General features: G+C 31.8%; 1 protein-coding gene across 1 annotated transcript; it reads left to right on the top strand.

Moving 5' to 3' along the window:
* Window positions 1-9,562: 9,562 nt before the first annotated feature.
* LOC127711916 (uncharacterized) lies at window positions 9,563-19,200 on the top strand. The gene is made up of 10 exons (XM_052218072.1): window positions 9,563-9,595; window positions 10,536-10,692; window positions 10,918-11,035; window positions 11,392-11,599; window positions 12,518-12,721; window positions 13,875-14,091; window positions 14,330-14,645; window positions 15,529-15,662; window positions 16,135-16,157; window positions 18,487-19,200. Exons 1-10 carry the CDS (start codon window positions 9,563-9,565, stop codon window positions 18,895-18,897), a joined length of 1,821 nt encoding a protein of 606 aa, XP_052074032.1. The 3' UTR covers window positions 18,898-19,200.

Genomic DNA, 19,200 nt, shown 5'->3' with positions numbered 1-19,200 from the left:
TATTCTCAGTTATCAATTAAACAATATAAACGTAACAAAAAGGAAATAGAGCATCGCCGCAACGCGACAAATGACATTGAAAAAAATATTTGTTCTCCCCAGAAATTTTGGATAGCATCACGCTATCCAAAATTTCTGGGGAGAACACTGTACACTATAAAAAGTATTTGCAAACATGAAAAAAAATTTAATAATTTTTATATTATATGATAATCTGGGGCAATACCCTACAGGGTAGTCTTCATTAACCCAAAATTAGATTAGAATAGAAGTCACATATGAATATGTCATAAAATACATGTATTAACGACACAATTTTAACATTATTTCAGTTATGAATTTGGACAGTCTATCATTAACACACTTTTTGGACCCAAATGCCACAAGGACTTTCCAAGATTGTACAGATTAGATGCAGGGCCTTGTAGTGGCAAAGGTTTTTATCCTTCAACGATGGGAAAATCTGGTCAAAAAGAATACGATGTAGAAGGGGTGGACATTGAAATTGATGTTGGAAAGATCGTAAGTATAATCTATTCAAATAAATGTGGGAAGATAGTAGAGAAAATTCCTATCATGTATGTCCTTTGATGTTGAATTGATGGTGATAATTAACCTTATTTGATGTTAAATGTATACTTGATGGTTTTTTGTAAAGTTAAAAATAATGTCATTATTTGAATTTAGTGAAAATGATGAACAAATTAAAACATTTTATTGTGATTTTAAATTGATATTTTTAACTTAAATTGAAAGTTCCCTTTACAATACAGAACCCTATTTTTGTATTTTTTATATTGCACAAGATTTACATTTTTATCAACAAATGTCAACTTAATTGACTCTTATTAATATATTTTATTTTTGGATATGAAAATTTCCATGAAGGTCTCGCACTGTTTGTAAAGTTATAGTATCATACACTATGCCCATGTTATATATGCTTACCCTTCTGCAACACCTGAGATCACCTTTAAGTTTTTTGTAGGGATCATGTTGCTTAGTCTTTAGTTTCTATGTTGTGTTCTGTGTTCTGTTACTACTGTTTGTCTTTTTGTCTTTTTCTTTTTTAGTTGTGGCATTGTCAGTTTATTATCAATTTATGAGTTTGAATGTCCCTCGGGTATCTTTCGCCCCTCTTTTATACTATTTTGTTTGTTACAGATATTTATTGTCTTTGCATACTTTGTGATTTTGAAATTATATTTTATTTGTTTTAATGTGAAATGTGTAAATTTCTTTAACTTACAGTTATAAATATTTGTTACAGGTGGTTGCTCCTTTTCCTGGAATTGTTTATAAGGGAGATAACCCTGATGAGGTAATCATTGAAGCAAACACGGCTGCCTTAAAGGGAATAAAGCTAATTGTAAACGGTGTTAATGTCAATAGGACTATTCTGCATCAAACAGACCAACTTTACATTGAAAACAGGGTAAGTTTTATTTGCTGATATGTTTGGACAAACTTATTTCCTTTAGGAGATTGCTCTGCTATATAGTATTATGATAGATTTGGCTGTATATTTGTTGTAAAATTAGTAAGAAATAATTTGGTGACAATTTGTATGCCCTCATCTTCAATAGAAGGTGACCTATCCTCATGTATTCTGAATTCCTGATAATTTCTCATAGCATTTTCTAAGAGCAATCTTCTCATATGTGTTTTGAAATTCCATCATTTGAATTTCTGTCTTAGTTCATACAAGTCCTTGAGATTGATTGATTAGTGGTAAACGCCACTTTCATCAATGTTGGCTATTTCGTGGTAGTCAGTGTTTATTGGTGATGGAAGTAGGAGAAAACCATCATCCTTTGGTAGGAAAAATAACAATCTTAGTCATTTAAGATTGGAGTTGATAGATAGATAGATAGATAGATAGATAGTTTATTCTCATAAAACCATGCAAGTACAAAGGTTACAAAGAAGTTAAAAACATGCATACAAAATATTAGATTTGATAACATAATATATATGCACACGTATAAAAATTGCGGTTTTTATCCAACGCAATCATAGGTTTGAACGTTGTTTTCAATTTAGAATATATATATATATATATATACAAGTCTAAATTGAAAACAACGTTCAAACCTATGATTGCGTTGGATAAAAATATATACTGTAAAAGCAGAAATTTTCGTGGAGGATTTAATTTCGTTTATTTCGTGGAAAGAATATATCCACGAAATTAAAACTCCCTCGAAAATTTAACCTAAATATAAGATCACTTACAAATACTGGAAACCACGAAATTAAATCCCCATGAAATCTTATATAGAGACAAAACCACGAAATTTTAACCCCACGAAAATTAATGTTTCTACAGTATATATAAAGTCTAAATTGAAAACAACGTTCAAACCTATGATTGCGTTGGATAAAAACCGCAATTTTTATACGTGTGCATGCAAAACAAATTTCTTGTCAGAGGGGTCTATTGCGTTGGATAAAAACTGCAATTTTTATACGGGTGCATGCAAAACAAATTTCTTGTTAGAGGGGTCTAAATACAGCACAAACAACATTTTCCAAAAGACCAAAAAAGTGAAAAAGTATATTTTAACAAAACGCATTTGACTTACAGGTCGAACAACAAATGTTCTTAAACCCTGCTGACTGCCATTGGCGATTGCCAAATAAACGGATCACCGATGTTATAAATGGATCTTAATTATAAATTTAATACTAAACAGAAAACAATAAACTTGCGGAAAAGATGGTATACCGCAAACAAAAGGTGCAATGGTTTTTATACGCCCGTCAAATTTTTGACGGGACGTATTATGGTATACAAATGTCGGGTGTCCGGCCGTCTGTCTGTCTGTCCGGTGTAAACATGTCGCACCGTAACTTGAGAATGACTTATCCAAATTTTATGAAACTTAAAATAGTTGTTTCTTATGATGGTCAAACGATCTGTATACTTTTTGGTGAAAATAAGATTAAAACTTTTTGAGTTACGGGACTTAGTAACTAAAACAGGTGTGTGTTTTTTTTCACATGTTGCGCCGTATCTCAAAAACAATTTATGATTATTGCTTAAAACTTTACACACTTCTTAGTTATATTAATCTTAAGATCTGTATACTTTTTGGTGATGATTCAAAATTTTATTTTAGAGATATTGAGTATTTTGTTAAAAAAGGGGGAGGGGTTTATCACATGTCGCACCGTATCTCAAAAACAGTTTATGATTATTGCTTAAAACTTTACACACTTCTTAGTTATACTAACCTTAAGATCTGTATACTTTTTGGTGATGATTCAATATTTTATTTTTGAGTTATTGAGTATTTTGTAAAAAAAGGGGGAGGGGTTTTTCACATGTCGCGCCGTATCTCAAAAACAATTTATGATTACTGCTTAAAATTTTACACACTTCTTAGTTATATTAATCTTAAGATCTGTATACTTTTTGGTTTTGATTCAAAATTTTATTTTTGAGATATTGATTTTTTTTTTTTTTAAAAAGAGGGGTTTTCACATGTCGCGCCGTATCTCAAAACCGATTTATGATTATTGCTTAAAATTTTACACACTTCTTAGTTATATTAATCTAAAGATCTGTATACTTTTTGGTTTTGATTCAAAATTTTATTTTAGAGATATTGAGTTTTTTGTAAAAAAAAAGGGGGTTTTCGCATGTCACGCCGTATGTCAGAAACTATTTATGCTTATTGCATAAAAATTCACACACAAGACGACGGGCGTATCATGCGCTCATGGCGCAGCTGTTTATTGTACACCATATCCGGATTTCAACAATTAATGTCTCTTCAGTGATGTTAGGAATCGAAATGGTATTTGGAAAGCCATACAATTTACCTCAATTTAGGATAGACTCTTGAATTTTGAAGAGTCAAAATAGGATGAACAGATCATATAAACCCGAAGGCAAATATAATACAAGCCCAAACGAAAAAATATATATACACCTGCCATGTGTGAAACTCAAACTGATAACCACAGATTTGACAGGCTAGCTTCAAAAAGCATGGTGACCTTTACTTTATATTATATCTGTGAAAATAGTAGGATGGAAACTGCTTTTAATAAACAATTTTTTTTAATTGTTTTTGTTTCAATTGCTGAACTACCTGAACTTATTACAAGTTGAATTATAGTAAAGATTCCTCTACAGTTTCTAGTTTTAGTTCATGTTTGAACTGCAATGGAGTCTACATGCTGTAATTATGTCCAATAATGAACCCTAATGACATCTGTTGGAACCCAAACAACATGATATATTTGCTATTAATAGATTGCTGCAGGATCTCCCATTGGTTCTGCCAAACGGTCACCCTGTTATCCATTCAACCATATCCACTTTGCCATGATGAAAGACGAAGGAACTGTAGATCCTACTAAGTTCCTGTCTCCAAGATTCTTTGAAGTTCCAAAGTGGCTACAGACTTGTAATGCAAATTAGTTTATAAGGTTAGTAACTACAGTACACTCTTCATTTGATTTCACCATTTGGACCAAACTTACTTTTTATGCCCCCGCTATAGCGGAGGGGGCATTAAGTTTTACTGTTGTCCATCTGTATGTCCGAAATTGGTTTCCGTTCTCTAACTTTAGTTTGCCTCAACCAAATGTTATGAAACTTATACACAATGCTTATTACCACAAAACACAGATCAAGAATGAACTTGGGTAGCATCACTTTTACCATTTTTGAGTTATGTCCCTTTATAATGTTTCACAACAGTTAAGTTAAGTTAAGAACCTTATGTCATGGGAACAATGTGCTGGCAAGATTTATTTTAATTCTGTTATTCAGATAAGATCTTGCATTTTTAGAACAGATAAATAAAAATAACACTTATCAATGAATTGATTATGACCTTAAAAGGTGAAGTTATGATAAAACTTATTTGACAAGCTGCAAAGGTCAAGTTCTCTACATACTGGTAGAGTTTTCTGTCAGATGACAGTATTTGCAGTTGCTTAGGAATAGGATTGACACCTTCTGAAAGACACAAGCCATTTGGAGTTGTTTAGGAATAGGGTTGATGCCCTCTGAAAGACACGAGCCAAAAGTGAACTTATTAATAAAGTTTAATGTTCATTTACAGTTTGATACTATAGCCTCTGGAGTAATTGTGGGACTTGGTGGAGCAAAAAACAAAGACACCAGTCCTAAGTCAAAGAGTAAAGTTGAAGCACCTGCTGCACCCCCACGTAAACGAGACCCAGGGGCAAAAACAGAAGCCATTAAAAGTAAGTTTACACTCATGTTAGCTTTTTTTTAATTTTTGAAGAAAAAAATCAGTATTGGCAGCAATGTCATTTGAAATTCTTGACATTGTCATTTGTGCCACTGGACATTAAACAAGCAACAGTCTTGTCATTTGTGCCACAGGACATTAAACAAGCAATAGTCTTGTCATTTGTGCCACTGGACATTAAACAAGCAACAGTCTTGTCATTTGTGCCACTGGACATTAAACAAGCAACAGTCTTGTCATTTGAAATCTTAGAAATACAAAATTAGAAAATTGGACTTCTGACATGATAACATGCATTATTGATGATTGCAGAGTATATTTATGAGTGACAAAGTTCTCAAGATGTTTACACAATGTTTGCTGTTTTGAAAATAAAAAAAATAGATTTCCAGATCTTTTACATTTATATTCAAATTTGATTTTTGAGTGCTGTTTTGAATACACATGCATACACAATTTTTACAATCATAATGCATAAAAAGAATGTATATTTACACATGTTATAATCTAAGATATAATGATATTTTGTTATAGGTCAACCAGATGGAATGTATTCCAAAACTAAGGCTAATCCAAAAAGCTTACCTGATGATTCAAAAAATGGAAAGACAGGTACGTATTAATGTTTAGGGGCCAGCTGAAGCCCACCTCTGGGTGCCGGATTGTTTTGCTACATTGAAGGCTTAAGGCTGTTATCTGCGCTTTGGTTATGTTGTCTTATTGACACATTCTTTATTCTATGTTACACAATTCAGTTAAATATGCAATGTTGGTTGTTATATGGTGAAGTTTTCATCATTTCTATTACAAATTTATTGACATGAAGATATATTCCTGCAACTCTTAAGGTGGTACCTAACACTACAGGGAGATAACTCTGTAAAAATCAGCTAAACGTTTTAATCACGTTGTATTGTTAAGGAAATATTATGCTTCTCAATGATGAAATTTAGTGTTTGTCAACTGCTGTATATCCTATGAAATTTTTCTGAGAAAGTGTGTGGTTCAAGGATTTTGAAATTTTTATATTTTTGTCAAAGGATCAAAGTAAATATTTTGTCAAAATTTTATGAAAGTCAAACGAGCCAAATTTATTTTAGTCAAGGTGTTTGGTACCACCTTAAGTAAATATTTAATCTATGAAGGTAATTTAAGTTAAAAACTGATTTATAATTCTAGATTTGATTACTTTTTTAACACATTGTCTTTCAGGTTTTTTTTTACTTTTGAATATCCCAATTAAATTTGTACAAGTGTCTCGGTTATAGCACTTGTTTAAAAGAAACAATGGAATATCCTTTAAGAAGTAAATAAAGCTAGCAGCTGTATATAAAATTTTTCCTCTTTCAAGAATTTCTTATATAGAACTGCTGAAAAGGAAATATTATTGTTTTCAACAAAAGACTCTATTGGAAATTATAGGATTTAAATTTAAGTTAATTTATTGTCAATTTGATTAATTATATGATTGTATTTTTTAGGTCCATTTGCTGCTCTGATGGCAAAAGCTGACAGCTTTATGAAGAAGTTTTCTCTACGTAGACTGAAAATGGGGACAATTATTGAGTTTTTAACAAAATTGGGTATGACAGACAGCCGAGCAAAGTTTGTTCAAGCTCTCAAAACTTTGCAGGTTGGTGATTATTCAAAATATTAAAATTTAAAATTTAATACAAGGATTGATATTGTTTTATCTTAATATATTTTGAGCTAGTTTGGTTGTCTAAAATTATAAAATATCGTTATATAATGTCCAGTAGCAAACACTGCAAGGAAATACATGTACATGAAATAAAAAAGATGTGAAAATACATGACATGAAAATAGATTGCATAAGAATACATGGCATGCAAATACATTGCATGAATACACATGGCATGAAAACAATTCTTACACAATCCCATAGCGTCTTGTATTAAAATTTATGATTGAGGGGAGCTAAGAAGTCCATAAAAAAGTATACCGCACCAGCAGTACTATATCAATTTCATCATGTTCATTGTTTGTACTCTATTAAAATGAAAAATGATTTCACGTCATTGATTGAAATTGTTTGCGACATTGTAAGCCAATCACAATATTTTGGTGTAGATTCTGAAACGGTGAATTATATTATAAATCTAATCAGTTGTAAAAGTTGACATGTTATTGAAATATTATGATATACAGATATAAGTAGCATCTATTTAAAAAATTGTGTAAATTCTGTTTTTTTTTGCAGTCCATAATTGACAACAAACCCTGTTTTAATCCACATGAGCTGACAGATGAACAAATCAAACAGACCTTACAGGAAAGAGGAAAACCAATCAGTGGAACTAGAGCACAAATGATTAAAAGAATTATGGACCAGGATAACCGTATGTAACAGTTGTTATACATGTCCATTACTAACTTGTTTACATATTTTGTATAAAAAAGATGTGGTATGATTGCCAATGAGACAACTCTATAAGAGACCAAATGACACAGAAATCAACAACTATAGGTCACCATACAGCCTTCAACAATGTGCAAAGTAATTCCCCAGGCACTTACATCTTTAACAAAATAGCACCAAACCTATAATGTATTTTATTCTATCTTTAAGAAAACCAAATGTAAAAATAAGATCTCAATGTAAGTGTTGATTTGACCAATTAACCCTTTTGGATTTAATTCATATTTGCAATTTTTGTCCAGCCTGCGAGCTTCTGTCGCAGAAAGCTTGACATAGAGATAGCAATGGCGGCAGCCTTAGAGGGTGGAAGACCTGGATGCTTCATACTTTATATATATACTAGAACACACAAATCGCGGGCATTTAAAAAAAAAGATTTATAACTGGAGAATTTCAGGAAAGGTACCAAAAGTCATAGGTACTTGGGGACAGGGCAATATTTTTTAAGCCCTCCCACTTTTTTCCCAAAGACCAATATTTTTTGTTTTCTGTTTTTCTGTATACTATGAACATACATATACTTTAAATACAATAAACAGTCACTGATAAATAATATATCAGTGACCACCGTGTATAATTAACTATTGGAATTGATAGTAAATAGCAAATACACTTTATTTATAGTATATGTATGATCATAGTAAACAGAAAAACGCGAAAACAATTGTCCTGTCCCCAAGTACTTATGAAAATTATGTGTAAATTTAAATCAGTCCTAAACAGAAGTCTTATAAGACTCAAAAAGTCAGTTCGATGACAGAAACCATATCCGGACGCCTTTATTTTGCTTTTTTCTTCCAAAATAACCAAAACTGAATAATCATAAGCAAGGATGATAAATGCGACTATGCATTGTACCTATAGGACACAGAGGCATGATGTTTAATTTATTGTGGAAGAAAGAGAAGCGATACACAAAATGAGGTCGTCTTATTTAATAGTATAGATGCCTTATGTTATGAAGTTTCTGTCTGTAATATGTCCATTGTCCTTGACCTCAATTTCATGGTTCAGTATATATCAGATACTATAAGCAATAGGTTTACTATATTTGGTGTATGAAATGATTGTAAGGTGTACATGTCCAACAGGCAGGTGTCATCTGACCTTGACCTCATTTTCATGGTTCAGTGGTCAAAGTAAAGTTTTTGTGTTTTTGTCTTATTTCTAATAATATATGCAATAGATCAAATATATTTGGTGTATGAAATATTTTATGATGTCAGTCTCGCAGGTTTTATTTGACCTTGACCTCATTTTCGCTATTCATTGCTCCGTGTTAAGTTTTTGTTTTGTATTGTTTTTCTTAACTTTAAGTAATAGGTCAATTATATTTATAGATTGGCAGGATTGTAAAGTGTATATGTCTGTCTGGCATGGTTCCTCTGACCTTGACCTCATTTTCATGGTTTATTGGTCAATGTTTAGTTTGCCTGGTTAAGTCTGTTTTCTTAGAAACTATAAGCAATATGTCAACTATATTTGGTGTATTGAAAGATTTTAAGGTGAACATGTGTTTCCTGTTTGGTTTATCTGACCTTGACCTTTTTTTTTTATCATGTTAAGTTTGTATGATACTTGTAGTAAAACTTTTTATTTAGGACTATCAAAATAAAATTAATGGTCAGTAAAGAAGGTAAGACATTTCAGCGTGTGAACTCTTGTTATATAATAATGGTCCTTTAATTTGAGTACTTCTATTTTTCAGAATGTCCGCTGATGGCTTTCACATTGCCAAAGAAAGTATATTGTCTCTTCTCCAGTGACTGTATGGCTGTAGAATGCTGCATGAACGTCAAAATATCCATGTTTCTCAGAGTGGTTAAAGCATATGCTAATTTTAACCCATGTACTTTTAAGTTCAGATATGGCTTTGATGTGTTTAAGGATGAAATACAGCTTCCACAAGTTGATTTTGATGGTATGTTAAAGCTGTTTATACAGAGGCAGTTTAGCCACTAATTTTGTTTTGTCACTTTACATAGATCTTTTTCATATTAAAGAGAGGTGAAATATACCAAAGGGATATTAAAACTCATAAGTCCATAACAAACTGACTATGACATGGCAAAAATAAAAAAAATGACAAAAAGATAAATATTTAAAATACACAAAACAGAGCATATAAATCTAAAGACTTAGCAACACGAACTACACCAATATCCATGGTGATTTCAGGTGCTCTGGAAAGGTGAGTAAATCCTGCTACACAAGTGTAAAAGAGATGTATGCAGTAAATCAATGAAACAACAATTCAACAACACAATAAATTCAGAAAAGTGATACAGAGGTCAACAGACACTCTGTTTTAACGATTACAAAATGTTTCCTGCATGGGAAGGGTGTTGTCTCTTTGGTTTTTTATTGCCTTCCAATGGAAATAACACTTTATTAATTGTGTTTTTCTGTATTACTTTATCATGAACACTCAGGCGTGAACATTTGAAAGCCAAAGATATATAAGTATTGAAATACATGAAGATCTATGACAAAAAGGGACCTAAAAATAGTAGCCACATCTATCTAAGGTCAACTTTGCCTGATTTGTAAGATGTGTTAGGTTTTGTATATTGCTGAAAGCCATATAGTTTGTCTTGTAGATCTTGTTATTAACTTTTTTTGTCCTTTTTGATATATGTTGGATTATTATCACATTGACAAGCATAACATGTATCTCCATTTTTACACTTCAAATAGCAAATATAATTTCAATAAACATCTCTGCGTTTTACTTTTATAGTACATTTTTCTTTCATTATATATAAGGTTTAATTTGGCTTATGCAAACAAGATTTATTTATACAGTAGTAATGTTTCCCTGGACTTTGTTGTAATTTATATATTTTCTGCCATGTTTACAGGTATGCAACACCTGGAGAGATTTAACAGAAGGTGCAGTCAATGATCCATACTTCAAACATGAGACAATGTTTTCTCTGGCAAATGTCAAAGCCTCCATTACAAATTCAGAACCCCATCTTACAGTACCCGATGTTATCTACATGTCAGAGGATGCAGGTAAAACATGGCACACAAAAATGTCTTTAGGAAAAGAAAAAAAAAACTTCAACCTTTTTGTTATAGGGGTGATTAGCTAAAACATTGAGTACTGCCCCAACCTTTTCATATATTTTGAATTAATTTAATTTTTCTAAAAGTTCTATCATAATGACATTTGATAATTAACTTGTTCTTGCATAGTTTTAAAAGTTGATAGAATATGTGTGATTTGTATGTTTTTAGGTACAATACAGTACCAATTGGAAGCTACAGATGATGAGGGAGATACGATAGAGTTCTATCTGGATGGTAGCTACACTAACTATACCATGGGAACACCAATCCTGTCTGTTGATGGAATGTAGGTTCATTTGATGATGATACTGGCAGTATAAGATTGTAAAATACAGCATTCTACCCTTGGTTGGCTTTTTATTAATGTTGCAAGTATGCTTTTCACATAAATCAAGTTGCAACACCTGTATCAAGTATATCCATTCAACAAATAATTTGTTAATCTAGATCTCTTAATGTTGAAATTAAAGTTCTAGAGATCAAAGATTTTACATATTCAAAATTATATGGTATACCACAAAATATTTTTAAAGTAATTTCATTCCTAAAATAATCAATACTTGTATTTTATTTATCTCTGTAGCAGTGCTGTACACATTTGTGAGAACTACTTGTGTATTGATTTGTTTTTTCTCTTTTCAGACTGCTGTTCACACCTTGTGAGGACTGTATGGGTATTCAGACATTCCCAGTCATTTTACAGGAAGTTCAAACTGATCCAGTTATTCCACCAAATAATGTAACAGTATGGCTGACTGTCAATGTAACAGATGTAGCAGACCCACCAACTATCTTCCTGACTTTGTTAGGAGACTCACAGCTACCATCAGATCCTACAGAACCAGTTTTGGTAAGTTATCTCCCCTCAGTAACCCAGTTTGGTTGCCATGTAACTGTAGTGCCCTTTTGTTTTGTAACAGCTCTAGAAGGGAAACCCAGTTTCTTTAAAAACGCTGCAAATCATTTATTGATTTATTTTATTCTTAATATTCTCCCTGGGAATTTTTTTTTTATTGAAAATAGTTATCTCTTTATCTGGCCTTATGTCTAAAACAAATAGGAAATAATACTATATTTTTTGGGGTCAATAGGTCAAAAGTCAAGGTCACTGTTACCAAATATAAAAAACAAATGTTAAGGGAATGTAAAATTAGTATAGAAGTTTGCAAACTGATTTATTCAGTATTTGCGCAACAGAAATTTAAATGTAAGAAAACTAAAAACGAACAGAAATATTATTTTTAGACACTTGAAATAGAACATTATAAATTAAGAATACTCCTTAAATTTGTTCTGTTTAAATGCAAAAAAACTTCTCTTTTAGCAAAAGTGAAAATCAGTACTTTTACTTGGTCTGTTCATTGCTTTGATGTATTAAAATTATTTAGTTAGACTTAGATATTGACCTAATGACAGAGCTTATCATTGTACTTTAAAAAGAGAGGTGAAAGGTCCCAAAGTGACATTCAAACTCATTAGTCGAACACAAACTGACAATTCCTTGGCAAAAAACTAAAAACGATCAAAGACAAACAACAGTATACAAAACATACCATAGAAAACTAAAGACTGAGCAACAGGAACTCCACCAAAAACTAGGGGTGATATCAGGTTCTCCGAAAAGTTAAGAAGATCCTACTCAACATGTGACACCAGTGGTGTTGCTCATGTAAGTACAAATCTGGTGATACGTCTAATTTGGTAGGTCACATTAATGGGGACATGACTGTTTTTAAAGTATTAATTAAATCTGATTCATCAACTACAGGTTTATCTGGAACAAAAGAATGATTGGAATGAGCATATCTGGTCACCTTCCTGGTATGGTTTACTAGGAGCTTATGATGTAGAGATAGGTGGTACACTACAGCTTAATGTCCAGGAACCAGTTGGTGGAGTTATGAATATAACAGACAATTCTACAAGTATACCCACCATTGCTAATCCATGTCCAAACGTAACAAAAAGAACTGTAAGTTCATTTCAGTAGAGATTAGAAAAATGTTGGAACTCTTAATTATTTACATGAATTCTCAGTCATTAAAAACTAAACTCAAAATCTTGCTGATTTTTAAGGCTTTTTATATCAAGATTTTTTGTGAAACACAGACCATCAAATTTTACATTACAACACATTTTTACCTGTATAAAAAGATTTTATGAAGAAAAAAAAGTTCCAATACTAGTTTGCTTATGCTTTGATTAAATGATTATATATATATGGAATCCATCCCAGTATACATATGTATGGAATCCATCCCAGTATACATATGTATGGAATCCATCCCAGTATACATATGTATGGAATCCATCCCAGTATACATATGTTTGGGAATCCCCCCATTATACAAATGTATGGAATCCATCCCAGTATACATATGTTTGGGAATCCACCCCAGTATACATATGTTTGGGAATCCATCCCAGTATACATATGTTTGGAATCCATCCCAGTATACATATGTATGGACTCCATTCCAGTATACATATGTTTGGAATCCACCCTAGTATACATATGTTTGGAATCCATCCCAGTATTCATATGTTTGGAATCCATTCAAAATGTTTGACCTATTACAAGTTTTTGTGATTATATCAGTTTTAATGTTGGCTCAAACTTGTTGATTGATAATAAATTATTCAGTTTTCTTGGAAATTTCAAATATTTATACATAGAACAATGAATTGACTGTGCTTTTATTTCAGTTGTCAAATACTCAAATACTGTAAATTCAGAAATGTTTGCGACATTTTTATCAGTGTGAAAATTATAATGGTATAGGTGTCACTAAGATAAAGTCTTGCATTTTTAGTTTTGATAGTATAATTTGTACGAAGCATTTCTTGACATAGCAAGGATTGACCTCCAATTTGTTTCCATTGTTCTCTATAATGGAAATAATAAATTCATGCAAAAAAAAATGAATTTATAGTGTATAAATGTATGCATAATGAATTGATCATTAGGGAGACGAATTTATATAAGAGCACTGCTCTTGTTTCTTAATCCCAATTATTGAATCATTTGTATATTTAGTATTTATGTCTTTACTCTTGTAGCTATACATAACGATTTCTTTAATAAAATATGTTTACACTAAATTGATCATATTTCTAATTTACAGGATGATTTGATGTTCCCATGTGATCTTTCACTGTTGAAGCCAGTAAACGAACATGAATGGAACTACATGACATTGACATACATACAGAATTATTCCTTCTCCGGCTATGATGAGGCTAAAGTCTACTTCTCAGATGTTAATGGTGCCTTATCACGTCTAGTCACCATACAATTCACTGTGATGGAGTCACCATGTCGCAATGAAGGAGAATGTGAACGTAGGTTTGCCAAAATATTTATGTGAAAGAAAAATGTGGGAATTCAATGGATTCTGATTTCTACCAGTAAAAAATTGTTATTATTATTAGTTGAACACCTACTGTAAATATTATATGATAAAGTTTTAAATAATTTCAAAAGACAGTTCTTTTAAATTTAATTTTCTTAAATCCATTTAGGGCATATTATTGAACATGTTTGTTTCTGTATGACAAATGCAAATGTTTATGTTTTCAGCAAAGAACAACAGTATATCCTATCCATGTGAACACTACCGTAGGGCTTCAGAAAGTTTTGATATCAATTACAACTGTATATGTGCTTCAGGTTGGACTGGTATCCATTGTGAAGAAGATATCAACGAGTGTATTAGCTCCCCTTGTCCAGACCCATTTATATGTTATGACTACCTCAATCGTTACGAGTGCGCTTGTCCCCAAGATAATCCAATTTGTTTGTTTTTGCTGCCATGGATGATTGCTTTGATCCTCATTGGTGTGTTACTTATTGTTGGGATTGTACTGTTGATAGTTTACAGATGGAAGAGAAGAGAGTAAGTGTTGTCTATTTATAGTTCGTTGGAGTTATCTCCCATTATTTGATTGTGGTTTCATTTAGTTTGTATAGAAATGTTTATTCCACTACCAGTGATAGCAACATCTATAGTAAAGAGAATCTATTTTTTGGCATTCTTTCTATTACTGTTACATGCATATGGCATATGAGCTTAGTATTTCCAGAAATATTAGAAAAATTACAAATTTTTTAAGGGAAACAATAAAGTACATTCATTTCTCAAAATTATATTTTCAAAAGAATAGTATGTTTTTCATTGCTGTTGATATTTTTGGGCAAAAGCTGTTTAGTGAAACTATTGATTAGATCAGTGAAATGATGACAAAAGCTATGTTCGTGGTTCTGTTGATTTGACAATGTAAACATAAAATACTGATGTCACAGTTAAAACAAACATCAATACAAAATGATTAAATAATTTTCTTGAAATTTAAATGTATGACCTTCCAATTATTATTTTAAGGTTTATATTGTGCTATTTAAAGTTATTATATAGAGAATATTATATGGCTTTTTCAATATCACCCCTGTATCAACCGGAGACACAAATATAATCCAAATGCTCTGCTTGAGGGATTATATTGATAAAGAGTTGTAACAGTGTGTGATATTCAAAGAGCCATATCATATACACTATATTATTCATCTAAAACTGTTCTTTCTTCTAAATTTAATTTTCAAAGTAACAAAATAAGGGAGACAACTTAACAAAAAATAAACCCAGCAAACTCAATAGTGTCATATACACTTTACAAATATCTAATCATCTTTTTTATTGAGAAGTATTTACTAATTATACATTGTGTGCATATGCCTGTGATGGCTTACACTTAATAAATGATACCAAAATTAACTTTCAGGAGCCACATACCATGGATTGAGAAGTACATCTTATGTCAAAGTGAAGACACAACCAACTCATGTGGATTTCAAGCCTCTCTTGCAGATTTCATGGATGATTCTGATCTAATGTCAGCTGACAACCCTTCATTTGGTATGTGTATTATATGTGTAAAAAGTGCTCAGTATTTGGTTTATTGAAAAACAAATTAATGTAACATTTGCATAATTTTTTTAGGATTTCCTTTGATATAGCGTGAACAATATTAAAAATGAGACATGATCTCTCAAAGATTTTCTAAAAGCTGGATATGGTGTGACAAGTATACAAAGTTTATTGTATATTTTATGGTGAATATGTGGAATCATGGATTTTTTTTTCATTTTATCATATTTGTTATATTACTTCTCTGTTTACAATTTCCAAATTTTGATTCAACATTAAAAAATATTAATAGTATGCTATAATGATTGGTAGTCACAAATAAACTCATCTAGAATTTTAATTTTCTTTGTTTCATGCAGTTCTTCAGAAGCAAATAGATTTATAATAAGTATCTTCAGTGGAACTTTTAAAGTGCTTTTGTAATATAGTTTATTTAAATTTAAAAAAATTTTTTTTGCAGATTTTAACAATCCAGATAAAATGGTAAGTCATTGTTTTGTTTTTGTTTGTTTATAAATATTTTTTTAAAACGCCTGTATTTTGAGAGATTTTACCATATTTTAGCAATATCTATTGACAAGGTGCCATAAGTATAAGTAAAAGTAGGTTTATGGAAGTCTTCTCTCCAGGCTAAATAGATTTTTTTACAATAAGGTGTTTTGGCCACTAGCCATCTTCAGTTCTCTATTATTTTTCTAAACTACATGTTATACAAGTCACTTTTCATAATGCATTCAGATGTGCAAGTCACTTTTCATAATGCATTCAGATGTGCAAGTCACTTTTCATAATGCATTCAGATGTGCAAGTCACTTTTCATAAAGCATTCAGATGTGCAAGTCACTTTTCAAAATGCATTCAGATGTGCAAGTCACTTTACAAAATGCATTCAGATGTGGAAGTCACTTTTCATAATGCATTGAGATGTGGAAGTCACTTTTCATAATACATTGAGATGTATAACATCTAAATGCATTATGAAAAATTGACTTATCTACTTTATAGGCTAGAAAGATAATAGAGAAACTTAAGATGGTCAGAGGCCAAAAGTCTTTAAAATGATTTAATAACTGCAGTTATGTAAAATATGTTCCCTATTGGAATTTCTACACGATGAATAGATATTATTATGGAATGTTTTATGAATGTGGTGCTACAATTTAATTCCCTTGGTGTCATATGAAAAATACTAAGAACACTGTAGTAGGGTAATCAATTAGACAGCAACCCAATATACAAAAATATATAGAGATCAACAACACACAAGTGACTCTACACTACATCAAGATCTTAATCACCCTGCGCCGAGAGCACAAGATGAGAATGAATTTAATTTGAAAGATGCTACCAAAGGTCTACTATCAACAGTGATGAAAGTTTTCCGCGGATTTCTACTTTTTGAGTTCTGTTTTTTACATCATTTTTACTTTGTTTACCATATTATGACTGCCGGGAACGCCATTTCCGCTTTTTTGTTGGAGACCAATTTCATCCCTGTATCAAAAACCTAATTCCTTATAATACAACCAAAAAATAGTCATACATGAAAAAAACAATCACTGAAGATGTTCTAAAATGTGAAACTCAATATATTGCATCGTTCACATAGTTTTTCAAGCACTTCTCCCCCTTTTTCATCTCAATCTGCGAAATATCAAGATACATAGATAAATAGTCAATCAATTAGACTAACTATTCCCCCTCTTTAAAAAAGTGGGGGTATACTGTTTTTTATTATACCCCCCGCTTTAATTGTTAATACCCCGCTTTAAAAAAGTGGGGGTATACTGTTTTACCTCTGTCTGTTCATCCATCCATCCGTCAGTCTATCCAAGAGATTTGAAGGACAATTCTTGCACTAGATCACTTTATAGATATCATACCCATAGATAAAAGTATTGAATTCAAACTGCAACATCAAAAAGTGTTTTGGCACACTGTATTGTGAAAGGGCAAAGCTTCTGGCATCAGCACAGTAATAAGTTTCTTTTTTTGACAAATGGAAGAATGTATAATAATGATTTATGATAAAGTTGTCAGTTTTATATGCTTTAATAGGTTTGTTTCCTATTCTGACATCGGACTCGGACTTCTCTTAAACTGAGTTTTACTGTGCGTACTGTTGTATGTTTGTTTTTTCTACATTGGCTAGAGGTATAGGGGGAGGGTTGAGATCTCAAAAAACATGTTTAACCCCGCCGCATTTTTGCGCCTGTCTCAAGTCAGGAGCCTCTGGCCTTTGTTAGTCTTGTATCATTTTTAATTTTAGTTTCTTGTGTATAATTTGGAGATTAGTATGACGTCCATTATCACTGAACTAGTATACATATTTGTTTAGGGGCCAGCTGAAGGACGCCTCCGGGTGCGGGAGTTTCTCGCTGCATTGAAGACCCATTGGTGGCCTTCGGCTGTTGTCTGCTCTATGGTCGAGTTGTTGTCTCTTTGACACATTCGCCATTTCCATTCTCAATTTTATTTCTTCAATCTTTCACAATTGCTTAGGAGTGATAGTCAATGAATCACTCTGCTGGCACTTTTGTTATTAAGATTTATGTGATTTATTTGTTAAACATGAATCTTTTGTAATAATGTTGAATGTGTGTAACTTTAGTGTAGTATGAGAACTTTTCACATGAACTGATCTTAAGGATAAGTAGGGTTTTTGACATTCTTAAGATTAAAGATGATTGATGTATAAGGCTTGTATCAAAGATCTATTTTGTATTCATAATTATTTCATTTGAGTTGTAAATCTTTATATACTGCTTAATCTCTGCAACAAAAAATTAGAAATATTAATTTTCCATTTCAGGAATTTCCTCCAAGAGGTGATTTGAACATTGAGAAACGTCATAAGATGTCTTCATTTGATCCTCTGATAGCAAGTTCCGGCCCTAAAATTGCACCACATCCATTTGAAGTTGTTGATTCCAATCTGTCAGCAGACCTAAATGCCATGTCAAATAATGGAACTAAACCAGAGTCCTCAGGATCTGGCACTTCCACACCACAAGAAAAGGCCAAGAAAGTTGTCCAATGGGCTCCATCTGTATCCAGTGGATCACCAGTGCCATCAGGTCAAAATACACCTCCCTCTAATAGATCTGAGGATGGTCGGTCATCCGGAAGTAAATCTCCATATCGTGTCAGTGACAGTCAGACGTCCACGGCAGACCCTGGAAAAATATCATTGTATGATGGAACAATGACACCAATACTGTGAGGACTTTGATCACAACCGATTCACATAAATGGACAATGGAAATTGAACATGGACACATATTATTTATTTATTATTATTCAAATTAATTTTATTTTAATATGCATGTACAACAGCAAAATTTTCATATGCATGAACTACAGCAAAATATAATTTTACAAAGATATATTTTTATATAATTTTAATTTATTTTTCATGTGTGGATCAGAATTAGATCAATGGACTATGTGATACATTTTATAAGTATTTTATAAACTACTGTGATCAATTTTATACTTTTTAGTATAAATTAAACTTTACTATTTT

The sequence above is a fragment of the Mytilus californianus genome, unplaced genomic scaffold (genome assembly GCF_021869535.1).
Source record: "Mytilus californianus isolate M0D057914Y unplaced genomic scaffold, xbMytCali1.0.p SCAF_8, whole genome shotgun sequence".
NCBI classification, from domain to species: domain Eukaryota; kingdom Metazoa; phylum Mollusca; class Bivalvia; order Mytilida; family Mytilidae; genus Mytilus; species Mytilus californianus.
This window is presented reverse-complemented; position numbering and strand designations above follow the sequence as displayed.